This window comes from Archocentrus centrarchus, chromosome 1, assembly GCF_007364275.1.
Source record: "Archocentrus centrarchus isolate MPI-CPG fArcCen1 chromosome 1, fArcCen1, whole genome shotgun sequence".
In the NCBI taxonomy this organism is placed as follows: domain Eukaryota; kingdom Metazoa; phylum Chordata; class Actinopteri; order Cichliformes; family Cichlidae; genus Archocentrus; species Archocentrus centrarchus.
The window spans coordinates 7,832,792-7,858,575 of NC_044346.1; the positions used below are offsets into that span (position 1 = coordinate 7,832,792).

At 44.1% G+C, this 25,784-nt stretch overlaps 2 protein-coding genes across 8 annotated transcripts in view; both read right to left on the reverse strand.

Annotated features, from left to right (window-relative positions):
• Window positions 1-25,784, reverse strand: part of LOC115786763 (extracellular serine/threonine protein kinase FAM20C-like) — a 43,993-nt gene that overhangs the window by 4,526 nt on the left and 13,683 nt on the right. The window lies entirely within an intron of this gene.
• The window catches only part of dnhd1 (dynein heavy chain domain 1), a 32,805-nt gene that overhangs the window by 3,207 nt on the left and 3,814 nt on the right, over window positions 1-25,784 (reverse strand). For 6 of the 7 annotated variants that reach the window (XR_004020397.1, XR_004020393.1, XM_030737998.1 and 3 more), the window contains 31 exons: window positions 25,544-25,649; window positions 25,187-25,395; window positions 24,770-25,013; window positions 24,397-24,554; window positions 15,267-15,392; window positions 14,873-15,149; window positions 14,626-14,753; window positions 13,645-13,843; window positions 13,464-13,555; window positions 13,106-13,328; window positions 12,829-12,954; window positions 12,615-12,712; window positions 9,386-12,491; window positions 9,190-9,295; window positions 8,896-9,055; window positions 8,516-8,798; window positions 7,030-8,410; window positions 6,750-6,855; window positions 6,497-6,611; window positions 6,218-6,404; window positions 5,794-5,896; window positions 5,475-5,603; window positions 5,084-5,275; window positions 4,481-4,900; window positions 3,968-4,382; window positions 2,952-3,050; window positions 2,693-2,869; window positions 2,244-2,422; window positions 769-1,761; window positions 514-688; window positions 328-402 (listed from right to left, as the gene is read on the reverse strand). Coding sequence is in view for 5 of the 7 variants with exons in the window: in XM_030737998.1 (XP_030593858.1) it covers window positions 328-402; window positions 514-688; window positions 769-1,761; window positions 2,244-2,422; window positions 2,693-2,869; window positions 2,952-3,050; window positions 3,968-4,382; window positions 4,481-4,900; window positions 5,084-5,275; window positions 5,475-5,603; window positions 5,794-5,896; window positions 6,218-6,404; window positions 6,497-6,611; window positions 6,750-6,855; window positions 7,030-8,410; window positions 8,516-8,798; window positions 8,896-9,055; window positions 9,190-9,295; window positions 9,386-12,491; window positions 12,615-12,712; window positions 12,829-12,954; window positions 13,106-13,328; window positions 13,464-13,555; window positions 13,645-13,843; window positions 14,626-14,753; window positions 14,873-15,149; window positions 15,267-15,392; window positions 24,397-24,554; window positions 24,770-25,013; window positions 25,187-25,395; window positions 25,544-25,649 (10,387 nt within the window). In the remaining 2 variants the exon portion in view is untranslated. The remainder of the gene's footprint in view (window positions 1-327; window positions 403-513; window positions 689-768; window positions 1,762-2,243; window positions 2,423-2,692; window positions 2,870-2,951; window positions 3,051-3,967; window positions 4,383-4,480; window positions 4,901-5,083; window positions 5,276-5,474; window positions 5,604-5,793; window positions 5,897-6,217; window positions 6,405-6,496; window positions 6,612-6,749; window positions 6,856-7,029; window positions 8,411-8,515; window positions 8,799-8,895; window positions 9,056-9,189; window positions 9,296-9,385; window positions 12,492-12,614; window positions 12,713-12,828; window positions 12,955-13,105; window positions 13,329-13,463; window positions 13,556-13,644; window positions 13,844-14,625; window positions 14,754-14,872; window positions 15,150-15,266; window positions 15,393-24,396; window positions 24,555-24,769; window positions 25,014-25,186; window positions 25,396-25,543; window positions 25,650-25,784) is intronic. The other variant, XM_030737917.1, reaches the window with a different exon arrangement.

The following is a 25,784-nucleotide window of genomic DNA, read 5'->3' on the forward strand; positions in this document are numbered from 1 at the left end:
TCTAATTTCCTGCCTCTAAATTTAGATAAAGCTGTTCTTGTACTCGGCCCTACAAATCTTAGAAACATGGTGTCTAACCAGATACTTACCCTAACCCTAACCCTTCTTCCTAAAGGCCAGCAGGGGGCATCTCCTCTTTTTGGAAAAAAGGAGTCAGACTACAAAAAATTAAGTTCACCTCATCTATTACCTCAGTAAATGTTTTTCTAATGAGTATGTTCTGAAACAAAATTTTGATTTCATGATCTATGGTCACATTTAGAGTAAAACAGAATAGAAAGAAAGAAATATTCAAATAAAGCAGTACTAGCAATATAATAGATCTACCTGGTATGACGTGTGATGCATTTTCTTTTGTTATAAACCACAATTGGAAGCCCGGGTGAAACAGACAGGGATTCTCTGTATAACAGGGTGACAGGCACATATGCACAAATATAAAGGCTGCATTGCAACCACTTGTTGAAGATAGGAAATTATATAAATAAATGTAATTCTTGATTGACCTCCTACCTTGGAAAGAGGAGACTAACTGATTGAGATTAGCCACTATTTCATCATCCAGTTGTTTCAGCAGATGACAGTTATTAAACACCAGCCAGTGCCCATCATTAGCAGCTTTGCCCAGCATTGAACGGAAGAGCTCTCTGTCACACAGTACCTCAAAGGAAAGGACCGTCACCTGAACCTAATGCATTTTAAGAAAAGGATCAAACACTGTATTACAGATGTTATTTTGTAATGATAAAAAAAAAAAAGTGCAGTCACCTCTTTTTTTCCTGGTACACATTTGGCCACTTGGTTTATTAAACAAAGAGGCTCAACGCTTGTCTGCATGTCTCCATCTAAACCGGGCAATGTAAGAATGATGGGTCTCTTATGTTTGACCAAATATCGTGAGAATGCCTCTGGGTTCCCAATGAGAGGGGCTTCAGTCCCTGTTATCTTTTCAGGCAGGCAGAGCTGACAGGCATTTATGGCATCTGCTAGTCCCTCCAGGCAGTTGGGGGCCATGGTTTTCCAAAGAAGAGCCCGCTGCAGCAAGGAAAGATGGGAGTGAGAGCGACAGGGAACGGCCCCTAACACTGTAGAGGAAGGAAAGTGAAGGTACTCTTGCCACTGGATGGGGGAAGCACAGAGTGAGGCAATCAGACCTCTGATGGAGGGAATCTTTTCCAAGCAGAGGAGATCTGAGTGGATATGTGGGGGGATCCAACTGGGGAGAACAGCGGTGGTGGATGATGAATCAGTTCCAGGATGTTCTATGTCTCCAAGGCCTCTGAGGAAGGCCACCCTCTCACCTTCAGAGCACAGCTGATTATGCTGAAGCAGGGCCAAAGACACAAGCAGCTTCAGAACAGCAGCATGGCTCTTGAAAAGAAAAGGCCTATATTGTGCAAGCAGATTGACTACCATTGTGTTTATGAACTCTTGTATTATGCTCCCTGGAACATTCCCTATTATCCTGTCCTTTCCAGTGAAAGCTTCTTGCATTAATGTGATGAAGCCATGTAGGGAAAAATAGTAGGCAGGGGAAAGACAGGACACAGCCTGCAGTGCCTGGTAGAGGGCAGCAGCCAGCCTCATTAAGTGGCGGGGCACTGCCAGCAGGGACTCATGATGTTCCAGCTGTTCATACAGCTGCTTGATCTCATCCTGCAGTTTCTTCATTACTTCTTGACAAACATTTACACGGGGAAGAAAATTTGGGTCCTGCAGCAGGACAGTATCAGACTGCAGGATGTAATCCATTAGAGCATCCTAGGATGAGAACAGGAAATAACTGTTAAACTTAACTGATTTTAGGTACAACTTGATTTAAGTGTAGCACTGTCAGTCTGACTAAAAAAAAATACACAGACCAACCTTGAAAATTCAAAACAAAATTGATATACTGTATAACGCCAGTGGTAAACTGGACAATAAAAGTCAGGAGCAAATATTCAGTTGGTGTGTTCAGCTGATAACATGAACTGTGTTATGATGTGAAATGCACAATTCTGCATGGGGCTCCAAATGTTTTAGGTGAATAGTTTAAAAGATACGTTTCAGAAGAACTGCAGCATTGACAAAGACAAAGAATGGCAAATACAAATCTCATTATATGGCCATAACAGATTAGGTTTTAAAGTACTAAGCAATACCATTTTGTTAACAGAAGAGAAATCAGTTAACATAGCTCAAGAAATAAGAAACGCTTTATATTACATATTACATATGCTGCAAAAGGCTGGTCTAGTCACCTCTTCTGTGGCCAGTTTCTCCCGCTGCTCCTGTTTGTAATTCTGGAATTGCAAGTGTTGAATCAGCAGCTCTTTACACTCAGGCTGTGGCAGCTGTGTTAGCATCAGATCCTGGATCTCTTCTGAGCTCAGAGAGAGGTCAACTACATGTACCTGAGCCAAGATAGAAGGATGGATCCCTACAGAATAAGAGTAAAGACAACTACTAACTAAAAGTTAAAAAGAGGTCATTTCCAGAAGACTGTCTGGTTACCTGATTTTCCAGCTCTTCTTACTATCCCTGTATTAACATTTGGCACTAACCAAAGCAAATGTCTATACATTTATTTTTACTGGCATCACAAATTAAACCAGACAATAAATCTGATGCAAGACAAATATTGGCTAAGAGATCCTCAATAGAGACTACTGTACGGTAATTTGAAATTGTCACTGCTAATCAAACTAACCACCGTTAAGCAGTCTAATTGGCAGATGGGTGCTGAGGAAGAGGCAGAACTCAGGGTGGACTATCTGAAAAGGCTGATTTAATCCCGGAAAGTAGCATCCAGTAGGTCGTGCCAACTTGGCCAGGAACTGAGGACTCGGGACTGCACGCTCCACATGAGTAACCAGGACTCTCAAACCTACAAAACAAAAGGTTATTGTGATTATAAGGCTGAATAAATACACTATAATTTTGAAATGGTATATTTTTTCTTGTGTCACCTTTCTCAGCAGCCTGGTCCAGCTTATGTAGCAGTTCCAGATCATCTGCACAAACCACCATCCCAAAATCTTCTTCCTCTCTAAGTTTTGTGTTCTCTCCTGTAGAGCAGACATTTAGCATACACTGAAACATAGCTGATCCAATACAACACAGGCATTGTCCTATATGGAGCTAATGGATTATAAATAAAAAATTCTGAACACAGGCTTTGTACAGAAATACAGAGGGTAAAAGTACACAGTGGATAAACCAACCAGTCACAACAATCAATCCACTAACAGCAGAGGTAACATTGTTTATCTTGTGTCCCCTGTCAAGTGATGGGGTATTTTAGGCAGAAAGTGAACAGTCACTTCTTAAAGTTGATGTGTAAGAATTAATGAAAGATTTAAAAAAAACATAACAGCAAGTCTTGTGAGATGTTCACACTACGCACAAGGTCCTGAAAATCTTAACGTTAGCTACTGTATGATAGAAATATGTCAGAACAAACAGTGCATCGCAGTTTGCTGCATATGGAGCTCTGTAGCTGCATGTTGGTCAGGATGTCCATGTTGATCTCTGTACACAAGCACCTAAAATGGGCATGAGTGTTGGAACTGAATTATAGAGTACAGTGAAAGGGTTAGTCTGATGAACACTATTTTTCTTCTACATTAAGTTTGTGAAATGTGCCAAAAGAGTTGACAGTGTTGACTCGGCCAATCTGATAAAACATCTGTGAGATTTGCAAAAAAAGGAAATCTGATTCACGGAGGCCCCATCTCATTCCTTACAGAATTTCATGTTCTTCTGCTAAGAACCTGAGCTGGGCAGTACTGCAGAACACTTTCAGAGGTTTGGTGGAGTCCACACCGACATGAATCAATCCTGCTTTGGTGGAATAAGGGGGATCTACCCAATAACAGTCTCCTGGTTTCAATGCTGTGGCTGGTCAAGATAAATGCTACATGTATTCTCTGTGTGGTTGACTAATGACGGTTAGGAAATGTGTTTTAGAAATTTAGATACATACGTTTGTTTTGAAAGCTCATCTCCATATGTCGCTGGTTATCTGCCAGTAGAGGCCAGCGCTGGATGCAGGTATTTCTGTAGCCCCACAGCAACAGTTTAACCACCAGTCTGGGAGAGAGGGCGTCTCCAGTTTGCCATTCATTTATCCCTAATGCCCAACCCAAAGGCAACTGCAACCTCTCAGTTACAGGGATGGGAAAACCAAGAGACGGGGAGCCAGGTACAGTGTCAAAGTGTGTAAACAGGGAAGCTCTGGGGTCACTGGGGTTTATGTTGATGCTTCCTGTCTGGCACAGTGCTCGCCACTTGCTCAGCAGTTCTGTGCGTGTCTCTGGTCCAAAATGGCCTAAATACGAGATGATCGCAGCCAAGAGAAGGGCATCCCCTGGCATATTTTGATTACGTAACTCTGTGTCCTAAGGGGAAAATAGAGAAAAATAATTTAAAAGAAAGAAAAATATAAAAATAAGTATGCAATCATGTGTTCAAGTGACGCACAATGTTTGCGAATCACCTGAGCAGCAGCCCTCCAGTCTCGGACATACATCTCCAACTGCCCAGCACACGCAGAAGCTTCACATTCTGCACTCTCAGCTTTGTGTAGCTGCACCAGTTGCTCCATCAGTTCATTTTGAACACACTGCAGCTGAAGCTTAACAGCCTCTAGACAACTGTATGCCTCCTGCTTGCACTGCTTGGCTAGATACAATCGACTTCTCCTTTCTGCAGCCTGCATCTCCAACTGCTGCTTTACCAACACTCGGTGCTGAATACAGCAGTACTCATACACAGCCTGGACCCATCGACACAGAGATTCACAGGCCTTACTGACCTCTCGCACAGACTCAGGCACAAACTGGGGACTGTGAACTATCTGTCCGAGCTGTTGCAGTTGTTCATTCGTCAGGTTGTAGCGGTCAAAAAATTTCAGCTCCTGCAAAAGGAGATATTGGTAAGACAGCAAGCTCAAAACAATGACTCAAACTACAAGAGACTCAGAGCTACATTACCAAAGAAACTGGAACATAACTACAGAAACTGATGCTGATGAATGATGGCTCAATCCGCTTGTGATACTCAACTAATTGTTGATTACATAGCAGATATTTTTTCCCACCTGGAAAAAGTCCGCTTGTGAAAGAAGTTGTTTAGCACTTTCCCAGCCTGGAGGATGATTAAACAGCAAACAAACAGCATCCATGATTTTCACAACTCCCACGGGTGGGTCTCTGTAGTGACGCACCTCCTCCACATCCAGTGGATCCAAACACATAAGAATCTGAAGGCCTGACAAGAACACAGGTTTTATCTGGGAAAAAAAAAAATTATACGTGAGCATAAAGTCCATTTTTATGCGACACAGGTATTAAATGTTCTCAGTTTTTCTGTCAAACTAAATCAAATGGCACAATGAAAACATAAACTACAGTAGGTGAATTTCAGATCTTTGTGAAGACTTTTTAAAATTATTTACATATTTTCGATGCACTGTAATAAAAGAAGTTTACCTGTTTTTGAGCATGACTAATCTGCTCTTCTAGGCAACACAGCTGGTTCTCCTCTGCATCCCACTTCTCAGAGGCTTCTTCAAACAGTTTCTTATGATCTTCTACAGCTTCAAGGAGCTCTTTCTCACGCTGCGGGACAGAGAGGAGGGAGACATACCATTTATGTGGTCATCTAAATTGCTTAAAACTATATTTTTGAATCATTCCCTGGTGTGTAGTGTGTTCATTAACCCCCATAAGCATCTGAATTGTGCTAAATACATCTTTTAAATAATTTTTCAATGTAAAAACCTTCCACTGAAATGGTTCTCCACATTACCTGCTGTGTCCCAGCAATGATCTTTTGCACACTTATTAAGTGCTCTTTACATTGCTTTGCTATGTTGCTCAGTGCATCCAAACGAGCCAGAGCAGGAGCAATTCTGAAAAATGAAATATTGTGGACAAATGTGTTCATTTCTGTCATAACAGGATGTCAAGACAAGATATTTGAATCAGTGCAACCTACTAGCTTGATTATTGTGATTAGCTGATTGCAGCTATGTGACACCTGGTTGAGGCTGCAGTCTGCAGTGCTGCTGTGCTATCACTCTATGTTTCTTGTACGTACACTATAAGTTGGCTTTATCAGATAAAAGCAGCTCACCGGAATATCTCAACAAAGGTGTTGTGTGTACAGCATGATATCCAACACTGGTGATACAGGTAGGAAAAGAGTTCAAACCTACTGGTTTAAGAGCTACCTGTTGGTTTTGTCCTGAAACTGCTTGTGCAGGTGGCTGCAGAGGTAACCAAAGTGGGTAATGAACTCCATGTAAGTTCGAGGACTGAAAGGCTGAGCTCTTAGAAGGACAGAAGCATACTGGCATGCAGACTGATGGATCCCTGCCATAGCCACAGACAGGCTGGCCTCTGAGTGTTCTTGAACCACTAAATAAAAATAAAAAGCCAAAGGATATGTCTCGCTACAGTCAAGCAAAACAAATGAAGGGGTTTAGATTAATATCGGTGGTGTGCCTCACTTTTATGGGGACTGGTTTTGAGGCACTGATCAGCAACTTCCACCAAAGACTGGTTAGACCACGGCTGGTACACCTCCACACAACAGCTGTGCCTGAGGGCCTTGGCTATTTGTGCCTGAATAAAAAAATTTGCACAATTTAAATCAGAAATAAAACCTCAGCCCATTTCAAGGGTTGTTGGACTTTTAAAAAGCTTAGAATTTGAGGCGTGTGGTATGTAATATAAACATACAGTTTCAGTTAAGATACTTACAATCCAGCTTTGGGCTTCATTCTTGGAGGTTATATCACTGTTTTCTGACATGGTGAATGGCATTAACAGGAACACATGAATATTTCTGTGGACCTGACTCAAAACCCTTTGTGAAACAGAGTACATTTAGTTTAAACAGATATTGTCACTTCATATATTATAAGTAAATTTTGATTGAGACTGAATATACAAAATGCATTTAGGTCTATTTGGGGGAGTTGCGTGGTGATAATCTAGTTCTAACATGATGAGCAATAGATCAGCTGATTTTTCCTCTTACTTCTCAAACATCCAATTTTCCATAAGATATCTTCCTGAATGTTTCACAGCAGTCACTCTAGAAACGAGGTTCCTCAGCTCTTTGTCGATGTAGAGTGCTGGACAGGCACTGCGGGCCATCACTAATAGTAATTCTTCTCTGACAGACTGGCTGATTTCCTCATGGACTAGTATGATGACATTAACTCCATCTGACCTAATCTGATTCCCAGCTTCTTTCAGGATTTCACGCAGATTATTCTCATTACCAGCATGTATCTCCATTAACTGATAGCCTGTAAGGTGGGCGGCTAAACGCACAGTGGTTTTGCGGCCAGTCCCCCTATCTGAGCCAATCAGTACTCCGTGACCTCGAGGCAGGAGCAAAGCCCTAAGAATATGTAACAACTGACTCACTCTCTCTCTGTGTACAATATATTTGGTTGTAATGCTGCAGTCATGTCCTTTGTCATCCTCTTTTCTGTCCACGAGTACACACAGTTTTTGCACTAGTGCATCAAGGTCTTGCTCCTGATAAGAGGAGATAAATTTTAAATTGCGTTGCTGTTTTATCAACTTCAGGGCCTCAGAGAGATCAGGACCGTATACAAGTGTTGCCATTTTGTCCTCCATATGCTGAAGAACCTGTTTGTGCAGACGGTAATTTTCAGAAGGTTTAGTCAGTTGACGATGCGACTGGTTTAGTTCTTGAGGCAGATCTACAGTGTCTGGATTTTGACCTGCTGGCTCACTGACCCCATCAATTTCATTAGCCAATTTCATTCCATAGTGTGTTGCTGCCGTCTTGGCTATGAGTGACGCAACCGTTTTTCGGTCATCCTCTGAGCATAACCTATCACTGAAAGTGCGCATGCACTCATGCATCCAGACCTGTACTATGTTAAGAACCAATGCTGGTTGTGAATTCTCATTTTTCCCCTTCTTTGAGATTGCAGACTTCCATAGGTACATCCCCTGAAACACCTTCAGAAGGTCATGATGGGAAAATATGGCATGAGGCCTCTGCATAGATGGTTGAAATCTGTCACTTACTGCATGATACAGCTCATTAGTAGCAGTGATGATGCACAATGCCATATCCTCACCAATGTGCCTATTAAGTGGCATTTCACTGAGCCAGAATTTTAGCCTAGGAGAATAGACAGCCATTACAACATCCAGAGCTATGCCATCAACCACGAAGATGGAAAACAGGCATGAGAGCCGTGGGGATATCACACTGCTGTGGGGATTATTCAGCGCAGAGATACAGCATGTAGCCAGATAGCTGATGGTTTCAGACTGCAACAACTTGAAGTTGTAGGTGTCAAATGTTAGAATCTCTCCCTTGGAAATACTCTGCCTTAGTGTCTCTAGAGCCATTGAAGCTTTTCCAAAGGCATCTAAGAACAAAATTGACAGAGATAATGACATTATAAAGATTCACACTGCACAAAATCTGATTCAAATTTAATGACATGAATTCTTTTATGAATTTTGTTACTCACCACAGGGGGCTTCATGTAAATCATCAACAAACAAAAACAGGCGTGGCTGTTTTGTCATGGAGCGAGCAGTGTCTTTACAGTTCTTCTGGCATCCGATGTTATTCAGTATAGTGCGCAGGTCTCTGGAGCTCAGAAGGGGACTGGCTGGTAGGTTAATGTGTCGCTTGTCAAAACTTAGCAAAGTCTGGCACAGTGTGGTTTTTCCAGAGCCAGGCTCTCCTGAAACCAGGACTGGTTGGTTTGCCTCCAACATGAGGTTCAGGAGATATGTGTATTTCCTATACTATGAAAAACATTTAAGACACATGTAAATATTAAAAAGCAGTAATAAGCATATTTAATTTATTCTCAGTACAGTAGGTACAATGTTAAATACAAACCCTAGGAATGACGGAACCTGTGGCCCGTGAATCCTTAGAGAACATCTCACTGTTGAAACTAAAAAAGTGTTCAAATACACTCACTTCATCAGGGACCACAATTTTGTATCTGCACGCAAAGAGCACTTGGCGGGCTAATAAATCAAACTGTGGCCAGTGGCTGAAGAAAAAAAAAAGTATATGAAGAATACCGGTTATGGATAGTAATATTGACAGCAAGTAGTAGAACTGAATATGTGTAAATATATCATGAGTGACCAAGTAAAAAAGTTTAATAAAAAAAAAGTATCTTACCGAGAATGGAGGCGGCCACCAAATCCCCAAATATAAGCCAACAGAAAAATGTTTCTGCTGAGCTGCTCCTGCTTACTTTGGGCATCTGTGGCTGGTGGAGGTATATCTGGTAGCATGGAAAGGGATAAAGTTTTAATAAAAGTAACGTAACCATACCATTGTTACAAGGTTTTAAGTTTGTGAGAAGTTATTTTACCTCTTGTGTCTTTATGTGGCAGTGACTCAGGTTTTTCTACTTCCTTGCCAAAATGCTGTAGGAGAGCACGCAGGATCCTGACAAATGAACTGATTTCTTGCAGTCCGTATGTGGGGCTTTTACAAGATATTCTTTCATTATGGACTGCAGAGGTTAAAATCCTTTGCCCAAGCAAACTAAGAGTGCTAGAGAAAAGATCTTCACCCAGGTGATTCCACATTTTCACAATTCTGTGATCCAGTTTGTGGTTCAAGGAAAGCATATTCATTTCACGCTTCCAAACGGACTTCCACAGATCATTACCTGTGAAGTAAACAAGGCTGCAACGGGTCACTACAGAGGGACTCGCATCACACAGGTCAGTGATCTCCATAAGAAGCTTGAGTTTTGACTGAGACAGCAGTGTTTCACCTGACGACAGACACAGAAATGCATCCTGAGAACTGCACAGTGTGGTCAGGTAATCTAACCAGCAAGGTTGCCCCACAGGCTCTCCATCCATTACCAGCCACTTCACTGTTAGTGTTTCATCAGTTTTCTTCTCATTGTTGCAGATTTCAAAGCATCTGTGTTCACGTCGTTCTGAATCTCTCAGCACCTTTGTGAGAGCTCCATCTTGCCATCCTCTCTTTTCACAAAACCACCCAAATAGCTCATCATGGGACATAGCACTGGGAAATAAGACTGAAGTGTCAACAAAGCTCCAGTTTGAAACAGAGCTCTTTTGACCTGCCTGTGGAGAACCTCTTTCAATCATATTGTCCTTGTCTCTTTCCTCCACTGTCTTGGCAGCCAAGCTATTGAATGCTCCAGCCAAAGCACTGTAACAGGTCGTCTTTCCGCTGCCAGAGGGGCCTATAAGCATAACTGCCTGAGCAGATTTCATGGTCTGGTACAGTGTAAGAGCACTGCAAATGATGTCTGCGTCACAGTAGAAGTGTTTTTCTTGTAATTCTTCTCTAACTGCAGCTTCAAGTTGGTTCTTTTCATCTTCTTCAATATATTGCTGGACAAGTGGAAACTGGCATGCTATAGGGAAAGCCTCTTTGAAAAGGGAATAGAACTGAGAGGCTTTCATGTCAGGAAGCAAGACAGAAAGAACTGCTCTGACAATGGCTTCCTCTTCCATTAAACTTTGTACAACGGTCAAATAACAACGGTGTGACTTGGAAGCCTTTTCAGTTTTCTTACCATCCTCCTCAAAAGGTTTCATGGGCTTATTTTGCAAAGATGTAAGATCAGTGTGTTCTTCTACAGAATCTTTAGACTTCTTTGAATTTTCTCGTTCCCTTACAATCTGTTGAAAATGTATTTCAGAAGCTGAGATTATCTTTTGCAAGATAACAAGAAAGCAGCTGTGATTATCAGAGAAAAACTCAGGCAGACAATGGGAATCTTGGGCCAGGCTGATGAAGGACACCAGACGCTGACTTAAAAACATGGCCTCTGAAAAACCAATGGCGCTCAACATGACTTCTGCCATTATCCTGTAATCTGGATGGGTCAGTGCAATGGATCTTGTTGCAAATCGCAGACTTTCAGGAACCCCGGATGCATGTACTTTCGATGACACGATAATACATCCATAGCTGAGACTGGCAGAAATGCTTTTTCCTGCAAGCTGAATGTGGCATTCTGAATCAACAGTGTTTGTGCACCCTGTGACCTCATCAACAGTTTTAATCTCTGGATCACAATTCTGTCTTTCATTTGTATTTCTTCTTAACCTGGTGAAGGACTGGTGTATGTCTACCAGATGCTGTCCTAGTATCGATAGATTATTGTGTGTTAGCAAATCCACAGAGTTCAGCACAAGCCACGCCCCTGTCTGGAGGGCACCAAGCAGAATCCGCTGAATAACTTGAGGCGTCATGCTTGGGTAGCACTGTTTTAGGACAACCTGTCGTCCCAGCGCTTTTCCTAACTGGATCACAGTATTTTTCTTTCCAGACATGGAAGGGCCACTGACCAAACCACATCTGTAGCTTGTCAGAGCAACGAGAATCCCTAGTATTGCTTGGTCTGTGGAAGGAGTATGCACCATCTCCCACTCTCCTGGGCCACAGTATTCAAAGCTGTACTGGAGGTGATGGCCCAAAATATCTACATAGCATGTTGGATCATTATTCTCTTCTGAGTTAATATAATATTTCATCAAGCTCAGCCATTCAAAAGATGACTCCCGCACACACGGTACCTCCATGAGTCGATGTAGTTGCTGTGTATGATTCATTGTAAGCTGCAGTAAAGCACGCAGACATTTCATTGTGTACTTGGAAACTTGACTTTCACTTTTAGACCCTGTGACTCCATCACTTATGTAATGGCTAAGGTCTTTCTGCTTTGCATAGATATGTGCCTTTATGTTGCTGAACTTCACCGAGCTTGATTCTTGGATAGCCTGTAGAACAACACTGCACCATACTGCTTTCTCCACCACCAGCAGGCACTGAAGAGGGTATTCAGAAAGAAGACCTAGCACAGGTAGCGCACTGGGGAGCTGGATGCCTCTAGCTTTCGTGTTGCATGGCAAATCTTGACTGGATGGTTCAAGCTGGTTTCTCACAACAGCACACTGTTTCATAAGCTGTACTATGGTCAACTTCAGTTGTTTCTCAAAGTCACAAAACCACGCCAAGGCATCAGCATTTGGTTCTAAAGGACACTGAAAGGCAATGTGTTCTTGGAGGCTGCCAAAAACACCCAGCACCTTCATCTGCCTGTGGCATTCAGATGTAGCCTCACAGCTGTTACCATCTCTTGGTATTCCACAGGCAACTTCAAGCAAACGTACCTCTTTAAAGCATTTTTGTACAAAGGGTTGCAATGCAAAAGGTGTCGGTTGAAAAGAGAGTATCTGCATCACTTCCCTTTCACTCAAAAACCAGAGCCTTGGACACCTCTCACAGAGGTTATCAAGAAGATCTGACATTTGGTTTGAAATGACGTCCATTGCAGACAAACCATCAAGGAGAACCTGGAAAAGGCTATTACCACAAAATCTGTCATTTGTTTTAGTGGAAACCAAGTTCAACACATGGGGCTCTTTCGATATAGAGGTCATGATTTCCTTAAATGTCTCATCAACTGGTTGAAAATGCTTCAGCTATGAAAAAAAGACAAAGGAAAAAAATAATCAAACACCCTGATCAGTCATTCATGAAATTCAGCAGATTGAGGGGACTACAAATATGAGATATTTTTGACATAGTTTGGCACAGGGACATACCAGATCCTTTCTTTGAGTACTAAAAAATGTTCCTCCCAGCATCTTGGTCAGGAAGGCCCACTTTTGCTGATATTTTTCAAGTAAAACTAGCAGCTTCTCTAAAATTATTTGAAAAGAAAAGCAAAAATATGTACATCATTCTTATGAGTTCATTATTTTTATGTATTTTTGAGATAAATATTGAAACTTCTTCACTGCAAGATTGCTGCTTTACCAAGTTCTTGGAGTCTTTGAATCCAATCCTCCAGTGGCAGCCTGAACTCAACACTGTACGGGGACTTTAACATAGTGGACAGCATCATCAAACTGCTTTCAGTCTCAGTAAAGTGTACTTCCAGGTCTGAGTGAGAAAACACAAGGCAAAACAAGCAGCATGTAAGCCAGATATTTCCTGCTAGCAGGTGAGCTGGAAGGTAATTCAATAATGCTTACAGTGACTAGAACACTGACTATATCTATGTTATTAATCACACCTTGCTAGTTAGTCTCACCTATAGTGAATCTACGATTCCTGGGCTGTTTCCTGCCAGTTTGCACATTTAGAAGGGTGCCTTCTTTGGACATCTCCATCATTATTAATCCAGTTTGTTTCTCACAGTGCTTCCACACAGTGGGAGTAAACACATCCAACTGAAAGAGCCTGTCTTTCCATCTGTGACAAAGCTTGTGGAAGGTCTGCTCCATGTCACACTCCGTTTGTGCGCCCCTGTATATCTGACAGAGTAAAATGTACTGTTTTATGTCACATTCATACTGTGTGCGTTTTCTAAGGCAACTATTTTAGCAGACTGTTTGCCTTTAGTAGAACTGCCGAAGCGTGCTCTAGATAAAACGCCTCTCCTGTATTACCTTGTCAATCAGTTTCTGGTGACTTTCAAGTTGTTGAGACATGAGATCAGCAACAGTCACCTTCTTCTCTGATTTATAGTGTAGGCCCAGGTCTGCAAGAAAGAATATATATTTCAGTCACATTAGATTTACTGTTATTCAAGAAATATGAGAGTGGTACAACATGGGCACGGTCCCTGACCTTGTAAAATGGCTCTCCAGTGTTTTTCTTTTAATGTGGGGCTCTGTAGCTTGGCCAGGACTAAAAGCTGATGACTTGAGCTTTCCAGGTATCCTAAAATCGCCTGCAGCACTGCATCACTGGTAGGTATGGCAGTTGTTAAAGACTGAGCCTGCTCCTTCCACTTTGCAACTTTATCCTGAGCTTTAGAGACCACAACCTGACAGAACAATGTGTGGTTTTGTTATAATAACATTACACATCTATACACTTTCATTAGCAGAATATAATTGATGTACGTACAGTGCTTAAAAAAATGTATTAGACCGCGTGTCATAAAACCAAGAAAGCCCAAAATGTATTTTAGAAATGTGTCAAAAACGAAAAGTTAAGTCACAAAACTGAATTTACTGTTTTAGCCAAATATACCCAAATCTGAGCCAGCACACTGGACGTCTTTGAGAACTTAATCGAGCATATTAATCATAATTAATCAAGCACATCATTCAACCGCTAATTTTTCTGTTCATGAATGCAAATAAGTAACTATAATTTGACATACTAATCAAAAAATAATAATGTGCTTTACTAATTTTTCTGCTTTTCTGCAAAATACTGAACTTGAAAATTCACAGATAATTACATTTTAGCATTAAAAATATTATTATGACTAAAGCGCTTCTGCATAATGGTTGATTAAGCATTACAGAGAAATAAAAAAATGACTTTGGTAACTATGTTAATTTAGAGCAGCTGTGGTATAAGCCTTACATTGGGTGGTAGTCTAATAAATTTGTTAAGCACTGTATATATCATGGGGTAACAGCAACTGCCAAAATCCCATCAATACTTTTCTTTCTAAAAGAAGTAAACTCATTAGCATGCGAGCACAGTCATTTACAAATGGTTCTAATTTGTCGTGGCCCTGAACGTGAAGAGCAGGTTACAGAAACATATTCTATCAGCTTATCATTAAGTAAAAAAGGAGTAATTTCATTTTACCTCACTAAAAAGCAGCTGCTTCCATTCTTCCAACCATGTAGTGTATACAGCTATCAGTTCCCACAACTCTTTGCGGGCTCTGAGTTTCTGAACATTTGTTGTCACTATGGTCAGATCCATTGTATGTTCTAATAGGAAGCAACAGAACAGTCATCCTTTTTGTAAGCACCTGTTTAATCTACCATATACCAAACCAAACCTTTCAATCCTTCAAATATTTTATAGAAACAATATAGTTTCACCTCACCTTGCATGTCTTGGCTGCTTCTACTAAGCAGTTCCAGCTTTGCACTGAGAGTGTTTGCATGCATGCACATGTAGTTCAGTTTGGATACCATCTCTATGGCATTCTGGCCAGGATCAAGGAAGGATCCAGATGTAGAGTCAGAGATGACATTTTTAAGGTCACAGAGCAGAAATGAGAGCATTGTATCCAGTGCATTAGCCATTGAAGGAAGACGGTGGGACACAAGGCTGTCTGCTTTCTTCAGGAGGGGAATAAAGCAATCCCACAAGCTCAGCATCTGAATATAGAACACAAACAGAAGCACAGAGCCTTAACTGAGCACACACAAAGCTATGATGCACAGTATATTGTGGTTTGTATTTATGGCATATTTGGCACTTGTGTGCGTGCAAACCTTTTCTTCCAAAGTCACCTCATCCTGTGTCATAGCCCTACAGTTCATGCAAATCGTGTTTTGAAGGGAGTGAATGTATTCCAAGCGTTTCTGTAGATCAGGTAAGACCTTCAGAGATTCCCTCACCTGTCAAAGAAACAAGATTTTTTTTTTCCGTATATTAAGCATACCGTATTTTGCGGACAATAAGGCGCACCGGGTTATAAGGCGCATGATAAAACATATGTAGAATGAAACAAAAGCGTCAGGTAAGTTGAATTTTATTCAACTCATTCCCAATAACTCAGAATACTGTTCAGTTGTAACAAATACAGAAAAATACACACATTTTAAATCATTCATCTTCCACAAATCCATCAAATTCCTCATCTTCAGTGTCTGAGCTGAACAGTTAGGCGATTTCGGCATCAAGCATGCCAGGTTCCCTCTCATCATTATCTGCAGGGGCGGTTCTAGGGGCGGGGCCACAGGGGCATTGGCCCCATCTGAAATCTGATTGGCCCCCTGATGTGCCCCTGTCCTGTCACTCATCTGTCCTTTGTCCGAGAGCAAGGATCAAATTATAGGTGGATGCAATTCCATGCTGAAACACCAGTAGCGCTAATGAGCCAAATAGGAATGCCCAGCGTGAATAAAGCTTACCAAAGAAAAAGAAGATTTGAACGATCTCGCGGAGAAAGTTTTTTAACCCCTTAACTGGCAAGGGCCCGGTGACGGGCCGTTTGTAGTCCCTTTTATATGGCAGGCTAGACCCTCCCATTTTTATTGACACGTCATTCGGCCAATCATGTAACTGGCTGCACCAAATCACCTGACAAAGCTACGTGACGCCCTCTGAGTATTATTGGCTCTGGGAAACCCATTTCTTAACATGATTGGCCGAATGAGGTGTCAGTTAAAATGGGCGGGTCTAGCCTGCCATATAAATGCACTTCATTCGGCCGGCGGACCAGACGCAGCCAGTTAATAGGCTATGAAATGGGTTGTTCAGAGCCAATAATAACCAGAGGGTGTTATGTAGTTTTTATCAGGTGATTTTTTTGCTGCCAGTTAAGGGGTTAACTGACAATCGATGCCAGTCTACATTTTGAGGAGTTTGCTGGTAATGATAAGTCATAAATCCCTTTTTACTCACAGCTGTCACATAGTGTAAGTCTGACAAAAATTAATTTAAGAAGCAAAGTTAGTTAAGAGTAATGTTAACTGAGGCCATTCTTGTGTTTGGACATGGATGTTAGCATTTCACTAATTCATGTAACCCAAATTCATGTACTTCTTTGTAATTTGCATTTGTGTGTTAACATTAACTATAATGTCTGGCAGTGATAGAGAAGAATATGAAAAGAAAGGGTCAGTCTCAGGTGGGAATTCAGCAGTTTTTGAGCAAAAGAGTGAGTCTGCCAGCTGAAAATGAGCAGGGTGAGAGGAGGGAGAGAGCAGCAGAACACAATAGACCAGAGGCTGGTCAAGAGCAGAGCACCTCCAGTCCCTTTTCATCAGGTCAGAAATCATTTAGGGAGAGCAACAACAGTTAATGCTGTAATGTATGAAATGTCTGATATTGTTATTTAGTGAAATGGCACATAAGTTCACTGAATTCTTACACTTCATGGTGATAAGTTTTACCATAACTTTAATGTAATGGCTTTAATTTTTATTGGTCCGTATATCACCACATCTACCACAAATACTTGGCCCCTCTATGAATACTGTGGCCGCGGCTCCGGCGGCTTTGGCTGCTTTCCACACCTGCTGCGCTGCACTCACAGCTTGTTCCTGTCTAATGTCGTCAGTAGAGCCATTTTGTGAATCTATGATGGACTATTTTAGAGAATTCAATGATGCCTTTGAACTGATCCGCCAGACCTGAGGCCATATCACTGCAGACCATGCAATGGTGCAGTGGTGTGGATCCCTCAACCATTGTCGATCAGACGGCAGCGCTCAACTATTTGAAAAGCGTATGCTGGGTGTCCCCCCTGTAGTACGCTTTGTATGCTCTGGAAAATGTCGGTATTTGTGAAGCGTCCCTTATCAAAGTCGCACTAAAACAGTTTTACAGATCTTTGAGCGCAGTGTACCACATAAAATTGGTTCAAGGTCAGTAAGCACCAGAGGCGTGGTGGCCATCGGGAGTTTTCCTGAACGGCCGGTCGTTTCCAGGCCGAACCGGGCGGTGATCAGAATTTTTTTATTTTTTTTTTTACCCAATTAAGCACAGTGATGGTCGGCTGCGAACGTTTCGGCTCTAAGAGCTGACTCTTTGAAGTGAATGACAGGAGCTGGCTCTTTTTTCATTAGGAGGGGCTACAAACACAACAGCGCAGCAGTGTTAATCTAGTCTTTAAGTCTGACGTCATTTCTGGGTCCAAATGCTCCTAAATAAACAGCAATGGCATAACCAATGACTGTTCACTATTAAAGATGATTGTAACGTACCTTATCAACTGCAGTTATTTCTGCTTCTCTTTCTCATCGGTAAAATGACAGCTGAGTGAGTTTTTTTTTTTTAAATAAAGGTTAGTTTTCGTCAACGACCCTTTTTTCATGACGAAAACGAGACGATAACTAAATAAAAACTACCTAAAATGATAAAAACGATAACAAAATTAATTGATACTGTAACGTTCCGTTATGTCACCCAAGCACCAGGCAGAGGTTTCGTTACTAACACCATTTAATCAGGCCGGACACACACAGAACAGCTCTCGCCGGATACAGCCAACTCTAACTCACACAAGAAAAAAAGAGACCTCCCTCCCAAGAGCGACCCCCCACATCTCCTTCCGGTTCAACCCCAAAACAACCTAACTTAAAGAGAACAATAACTGTGACACACATTTAGCAATAACGTCCATCATGGATCATTACACTGCTCCCCCAACAAAAAGTTCCTCGTCCTCGAGGGAAAAACACAGTCTCTGAGGCGGGGAGGCAGTTGATGTCGCCTCTTTGGCTTCCGAGGGGTGGCATGAACTACAGGAAACTGAGGGGGAGAACAAGGGGATGGGGAGGGAGCCATGTCCAGCTGGGAGTCCAGCTGAGCTGGAGTGTGGGGGATTTGCACGCATCCCTCAGAGAAAGGGGAAGGAGAACGACCCTTATAAGGGGCCATCCTGTCTCTGTGCAGGACCACTTTCCTGCCTCTAGGTGGTAACTGTACTCTATAAACCACTTCCCCAACTCGTTCCAGGACACTGCAGGGTCCAACCCAGTTGCTGTCCAGTTTAGGACACCGTCCTTTTTTTCTCTTCGGGCTGTAGACCCACACCAGCTCTCCAGCACGGAAGTGCCTCCCTTTAGTAGTCAGGTCGTAGTTTCTCTTTTGCCGCAGTCCCGCCTTTGCCAGCTGGTCCCGAGCATAGGAATGCGCCGACTCCAGTCGGTCCTGCAGCTTCCTGGCATAGCTTTGACCCGGTGGCGCATCCGGAGCATCAGGAGGTTTCCCAAAAGCCAGTTCAGCAGGGGTCCTTAGTTCTCTCCCTAACATGAGCAGGGCGGGTGTGCACTGGGTGGAGTCCTGGACGGCCGACCTGTAGGCCATTAGGATGAGTGGGAGGTGAGTGTCCCAGTCACGCTGGTGTTCTGACGTGATGATGGCTAACTGCTGGGCCAGTGTCCTATTAAACCTTTCCACCAGGCCATCACTCTGGGGGTGGAGTGGCGTGGTGCGGGTCTTCTGAATTCCAAGGCGTTCGCACATGGCAGCAAACACCCTGGACTCAAAGTTACGGCCTTGGTCACTGTGAAGAACCCCTGCCGTTCCAAATCTGCTGAGCATTCCCTCCACTAATGTGTCAGCCACTGTCTCCGCCTCCTGGTCCGGGATGGCGTATGCTTCCGGCCATTTGGTAAAATAGTCCATAGCAGCAACCACATAGCGGTTTCCCCTATCAGTCCGGGGAAATGGCCCCATGATGTCCACAGCCACTCGCTCCATCGGTGCACCTGCCGGTTGCTGTTGAAGTTGAGCACGGGACTGGTCCAGCGGACCTTTGTGGGCGGCACAGGAGTCACAGCTTCGGCAGAAGCCCTCCACATCTCTACGCTGCTGGCCCCAATAGTAACCCTGGCGCAGGCGGCGAAGGGTCTTTGACACGCCAAAGTGGCCAGCGCCTCTACTCCCATGGCAGGCTTCCAGCACCGCTGGCCTTAGCGACTTGGGTACCACAACTTGCCACCTTTCCTCGCCTGTAGCAGGATCTTTCCAGCCGCGCTGCAGCACTCCCTTGTCCAACCTTAGAGCATTGAACTTGGCCCACAGCCCTTTGGTGGCGATAGAGAGCCCGGTAACCTCATCCCAGTTAGGTCGCTGCTCGTTCTCAAGCCATCGTAGTACTGGTAGCAGGTCGGTGTCTTGCTCCTGCTGGGCCCTCCATTCTGCCATGTCCACCACTAGGAGTGCCCTGCAGGAGAGCTGTGCAGGATTATCTGTTGCTGTGAGTTCCCTCTCCTTCTCCTCCCGCTTCCCACAATAGCGGCAGCCTGTCGCGGCACATGGGCGGCGGGATAGTGCATCCGCATTGGAGTGGTGTGCCCCTGCTCTGTGCTCCACAGTGAAATTAAAGGCCTGGAGCTCCTCCAGCCAACGAGCCACCTGCCCCTCTGGTTCTCTGAAAGACATAAGCCACTGGAGGGCGGCATGATCAGTCCTGATGATAAAAGGCGTGCCACATAGGTAGTACTTAAAGTGTCTCACTGCCATCACCACAGCCAGGAGCTCTCGCCGTGTGACACAATAGCGTCGCTCACTCTTATTCAGGACCCGGCTGAAGTATGCCACCACCTTCTCACCTTCAGGTCCGACCTGCGACAGCACGGCTCCCAGTCCCACACTACTTGCATCTGTGTCCAGGACAAATGGTAGTGCGGGGTCAGGTGGGGCAAGGATCGGAGACTCCGTCAGGGATCTGCGCAGGGTGTCGAATGCCTGCTGACAGTCTTGGGTCCAGCTGAAGTCGTGATCCTTCTGCAGCAGGCGAAAGAGTGGTGCAGCTATGGAGGAGAAGCCTTTTACAAACCTCCTGTAATATGACGCCAGTCCCAGGAAGCTTTTTAGTTGCACCTGGTCTGCGGGAGTGGGCCAGTCCCTAATGGTCTGCACTTTTTCCTCCAAAGTGCTGATGCCCTCCCGACCCAACTTGTGACCAAGGAACTCCACCTCCCTCCTCATGAAGTGACACTTGTCCGGGTGCAGCTTAAGGCCTGCGGCCCTTACTCTCTCCATTACCTGTCTCAGGGTATCCATGGTGGTTTCAAAAGAGGTCCCATGCACCAGGAGGTCGTCCAGGTAGACCAGACACTGCTGTCTTGGGACACCAGCCAGCACACCGTCCATAAGTCTCTCAAAGGTGGCTGGGGCGTTGCACAGGCCAAAGCTCAGGACTCTGAACTGCCACAGTCCCCTGTTCGTGCAAAAGGCCGTCTTTGGTCTAGAATCTGGGGACAGAGGCACCTGCCAGTAACCACTTCGCAGGTCCAGGGTGGAGAACCAGGAAGACCCTGCCACCAGGTCGAGAGACTCATCGATTCTGGGAAGGGGATAAGAGTCCTTTTTAGTAACTTTATTAAGTGGCCTGTAGTCCACGCAGAAGCGCATTCGTGGACTGTTCTTCTTGGGCACCATCACCACCGCAGATGCCCAGGGACTTTCAGATGGCTCTATGATGCCCATCTTTAGCATCTCACGCAGTTCTTGGTCAGCCGCCTCCTGATGAGCCAGAGGAAGGCGACGAGGACGCATTTTAACAGGACGAGCATCCCCAGTGTCAATAACGTGTTCCACCAAGTGTGTCAGGCCTACATCACACTCTGTGAGGGCAAAAATATCTTTAAAGTCCAAGAGCACCTGCCATAGACTTCCTTGCTGCTGCTGAGTCAGGCCCTCACAGTTCCTGGACCAGACGTTTCTCACTGCTGACAGCCTCTCCTCTTCATCAGTTCGCTGTTCAACTAGTGGTAATACAGGGGACTCCGAGGTGCAAGCCGCTATTACAGCAGGGGATGGGTTTAAAGGTGGGGGTTTAAGCTGCACCCTCTCTCCTCCCGGGAGTAACAGACAGCCTTCCCCGAGGTCCAGCACACCATCAATGGCTCGTAAAAAGTCCAGCCCCAGGATGCAGGCATCCTGGACGTCAGCCACCCAGGCAGCAAAAGGCATGGTTAGGTCTCCAACCTTAAACTGAAACATCCCCCTCCCTTTTATGGGGGCCAGGTCACCAGTCACTGTCTTAAGCTGCACATTGGTTGTTTGCATGGCAGTCCCAGCTGGAATGATGTCAGGTCGGACCAGTGTTGTGTTGGACCCTGTGTCGAGGAGTGCTGTGCAGGATACCCCATCAACCACCACCGGAATGTGGCAAAAGTCACCAACTTGGGTCCAGCCTACAGTAATGACCATGCCAGGTGACAATGTGGGTGGTGTGGCGGTGTTGGTCACGACGGCCCGTGTACTCCCACCTACACGGGCCCCTGACCGTTTCCCTGCGCCGCTGCAAACCTGGGGCACTGCCTGATGAGATGTCCAGCTTGTCCACATCCCCAGCAGCTTTGTGGTCGGCGGCGTGTGCCAGCACGGGGAGAAGGTGACTGAAGAGCAGCCGCCTGGGTCATGCTGTGTGGTCCCCCCTGCCTCTCCGTCCGCTCAGCAGGTGCAGATGTTGCTCTGACCACTGGTGAATCCTCAGCCCCTCCAGGAGGTCCTGTCAGCATCTCCCTCTCCAACGCCAACTCCAGAGCTGCACTGAGTGTGGTTGGACGAGCAAGCTGTGTCTGAATACGGAGCTCTTTGGGACTGAGGGCCTGTAGGAACTGATCACGGGCGAGCTCTGTCTGCACTGCAAGGGGCATGTTGTCATAGGCCCGCCTGCAGAGGCACTCAATGTCATGGGCCAGGATACGCAGCGGTTCTCCAGGCAGTCTCCGTCTGTTGTGAAACTCTGACCTCAGTAGCACAGGCTGGTTATACTGCCCAAACCGTCTCTGGAGTGCCCCAACTAGAGCAGTATAGTCTCCCCTTTCTCTTTCACTCAGCAGCAGCAGGCATGCTGCTGCATCCTCACACAGGCACAGAGCTAATTGCAATGCTTTATGTTCGACAGACCAGCCAGCTGCAGCAGCTAATAGTTCAAACTGAGCAATAAACACTTCCCACGGCGTCTTACCGCTGAACTTGGGTGTCTTTATGTTTACCGTAGCCGGCTGTGCATGGGCGCTGCCATCATTGTTTACATCACATGACCTCCGCTCCGTCCCGCCGAAATGGCGATCATGGCGCGAACGGCCCTCCAGCCGAGACAAACCTGGGGAGAACCCAGCCTCAGCAGCCAGCTGGAGCGCCGCTTCCCTCACGCTGCGAGCGGGTCGGATATCCATCTCCTGCTCCTCCTTCTTAACAGTGTTCCTCCGCATAATCGGGAGTTGTGTCCCTGAGCCGTGAGCAGAGCCGCTGGTAATAGATCCAGGCGTGGTAGTTCGTAGTTTAAGCTTCTGACACCAGTGTAACGTTCCGTTATGTCACCCAAGCACCAGGCAGAGGTTTCGTTACTAACACCATTTAATCAGGCCGGACACACACAGAACAGCTCTCGCCGGATACAGCCAACTCTAACTCACACAAGAAAAAAAGAGACCTCCCTCCCAAGAGCGACCCCCCACATCTCCTTCCGGTTCAACCCCAAAACAACCTAACTTAAAGAGAACAATAACTGTGACACACATTTAGCAATAACGTCCATCATGGATCATTACAATACTTTTGTCAACGAATGAAAACGAGACGAAAATACTTATCGGGGAGGACATCCAATCAGAACTGACTTAATTTTGTGACACGGCGGGACAAGTCAGGAAAACATCCAATCAAATGCACAGTTGCACAAATTTGCTCTAAACCCTGGAAGGACAAACTAGCCTGTGATTGGTCGTTACTTCCGATAGAACTAAGTTATGTAAACAATGTCAGCAGGGAGAAAGAGAAGAGCCGATGTATGGACACATTTGTCCTTTGACGTTGTGACAAACAAATCGATGTGTAAACCATGTGGGGCGACTATCTCGGGTAAAAACACGACAAATCTTAAACATCTGCAAACCAGTCACCCAGATCTCCATGCAAAGGAAAGCATTTTAATGTCATGCAGGGTAAAGTGTTTTTCCCAGTTTAGCGTTTGTGTTTAGAGAAAATCTCCACACCGCGGTGGATTAGCCTTTCCTAATCTTAGTCCTGAACGCTGCCCTGTACCTGTCAGAGCGTGTCCTGCTCTAAAACGCTCATATTATCTCAGTAAGGTGGTGTTAATGATCAGGTGTGTGGGAAGCAGGTGAGACGCTAATGTTAATATTATTAATAATATTCCATAACTTTGGAGACATTATTCATTTTGTGTAAGTGTGTATAATGACTAATTCAGGGGAAATGAAGAAAAAGCATTTACATTTTACACCCTTTATATTTTAGTCGATTAAATCGACTGTAGATTTAGTCGACTACATTCTTAGGATAATTCGTCGACTAAAACTAAAACTATTCAAATGACTAAATTATGACTAAAACTAAATCAAAATTTGCTGTCAAAATTAACCATGCAGCCCAGCCAGCACACCATTAGGAGAGGTTTTTAAGTGCACCTTATAGTCCGAAAAATAGGGTAAATTCATTGTGAATGTCTACTAAACTAAAATGTATAAAATACTTCTCAGAAGGAAGTACCTTCAAATGTTGTTTTGTGTGTGTGCATAATGGTAATTAGAAAGCACTCCAGTGAAAGTGTGTATCTATCTATCTATATAGATAGGTACACACACACACACACACACACACACTAGGATTCTTCACTACTGTGTCTTCGAACAACAGCAGTGTAGACCTAGATAATGGGATCTAAATTCAGAACACATTTATTCTGACAGGCCGTCTTTGATGTAAATAATTTAGCTGAAGTGAACGTGTGACCACATGAGGTGCCTCGAGAGGATGTGAATGTTCCAACAACCGTCCTTCTTAAGACAATACACAGGAAACTAGGGCAAAGTCTTTAGTGAGGACTTTCCATTTCTCACCTGTATATTTTATCATATTTTACACTTTTTTGCAAAAAAAAAAAAAAGAGAATTAAAAAAATTTCTGTACCCCAAAAGCATATTTTGAGAAGTCATGTAAGTCTTGTGGTTCTATCTTGAGTTCAGCCGTAGCTCTCTCCAAATATGACATGAGCCCCTCTGACTCCATCTTTATCTGCTCAGCTAGCTGCTCTTGCACTTCCTCTTCAATGAGCCTCAGCTGTTGCCCTGGAGAAACAAAGACAAACAGGAGGAGGTCATCTATCATGAAAAACAGAATGCAAGTAATGCATTTATCAACCAAGGGACAGAACATTAAAACAATTTATGATTTTCACAAGATCAAAGAACAATTAGTTCTTCCTTCTCGAGGCTATGCTGAATCAACCATAGTAAGGTTCAAGTTACACTGGAGATACAAGTTCCCTTCAGTGAAGACATACCTAGACCGTCCTTTGTGTGGGTGCACTGGATGACGAACAGCCAGTTGGAGGAAGAAACTGATGAGTCAACTGCGCTGAGTCTTTCAGCCCAGCTGCGCACGTTCTTAATGTTCTCCTCGTACACTGAAGCAGGCTGACCCCTCATGGATTCCAAAGAGGCTCGACTCCACTGACAAATAAAGGAATGCATGTCCACCATCCATGCATAGCTCTCATACAACTGTTGGATCTCTAGTTCAACATCCTGTCCAGAGAACAATGAAATTTACAAAACAAAAAAATCTGCGTAAATTTGATTTCAGTGTGATTATTGATTATTATTGAATATTAAAAAGGAACAATAAGAACCAAACAGATTATCCAAATAACACCCGGGGACCATGACACTATTAGTGGATTTGAAAGTGACCATCTTGCCTGCATGATCTTAGCCTGCTCTTTCTCAACTTCTTTTGTGATGTCATTGATCCCGATGTGCCACTCCAGCTGTGTTTTGGAGAGAGGAGAGTAGCAGCCACGCGCCATGTTGACTTGCAGCATTCGAAAAGCGTCTTTAGGGAGAATCCGCCAGTGAGCTGACATGCCTCTGACCACTTGACTAATGGTCCCATCAATGTTTTTCTCCACTGGGAATGGAAAAAAGAAATATGTGACACGTTTAGACCAGGCCCAGGCACATTTTCACATCAATACCGAGGATTTGTATCAGAAGGTGATCATATAAAGGGAAATCACAACAATGAAATATTAACATCCCAATACAGAAGGTCATACCTGTATTTACATAAGGTTTAATATCGCTGAAGTCAAAGGTTAAATCCTGAGCAGAGATTAACACATCACTGCTGACCTCTTGGAAAAATCCACAATCTTCACACTTCTACAAGAGATGAAAAGTGACGTGAGACAAACTCCCGACAGCTGCTTGACTAAACATAAAGAAAATACTGACATGATTTTACTATGCATAATTGTTGGATATTAGGCAAATGCAAGAAGATAGTCTTAATGGGAG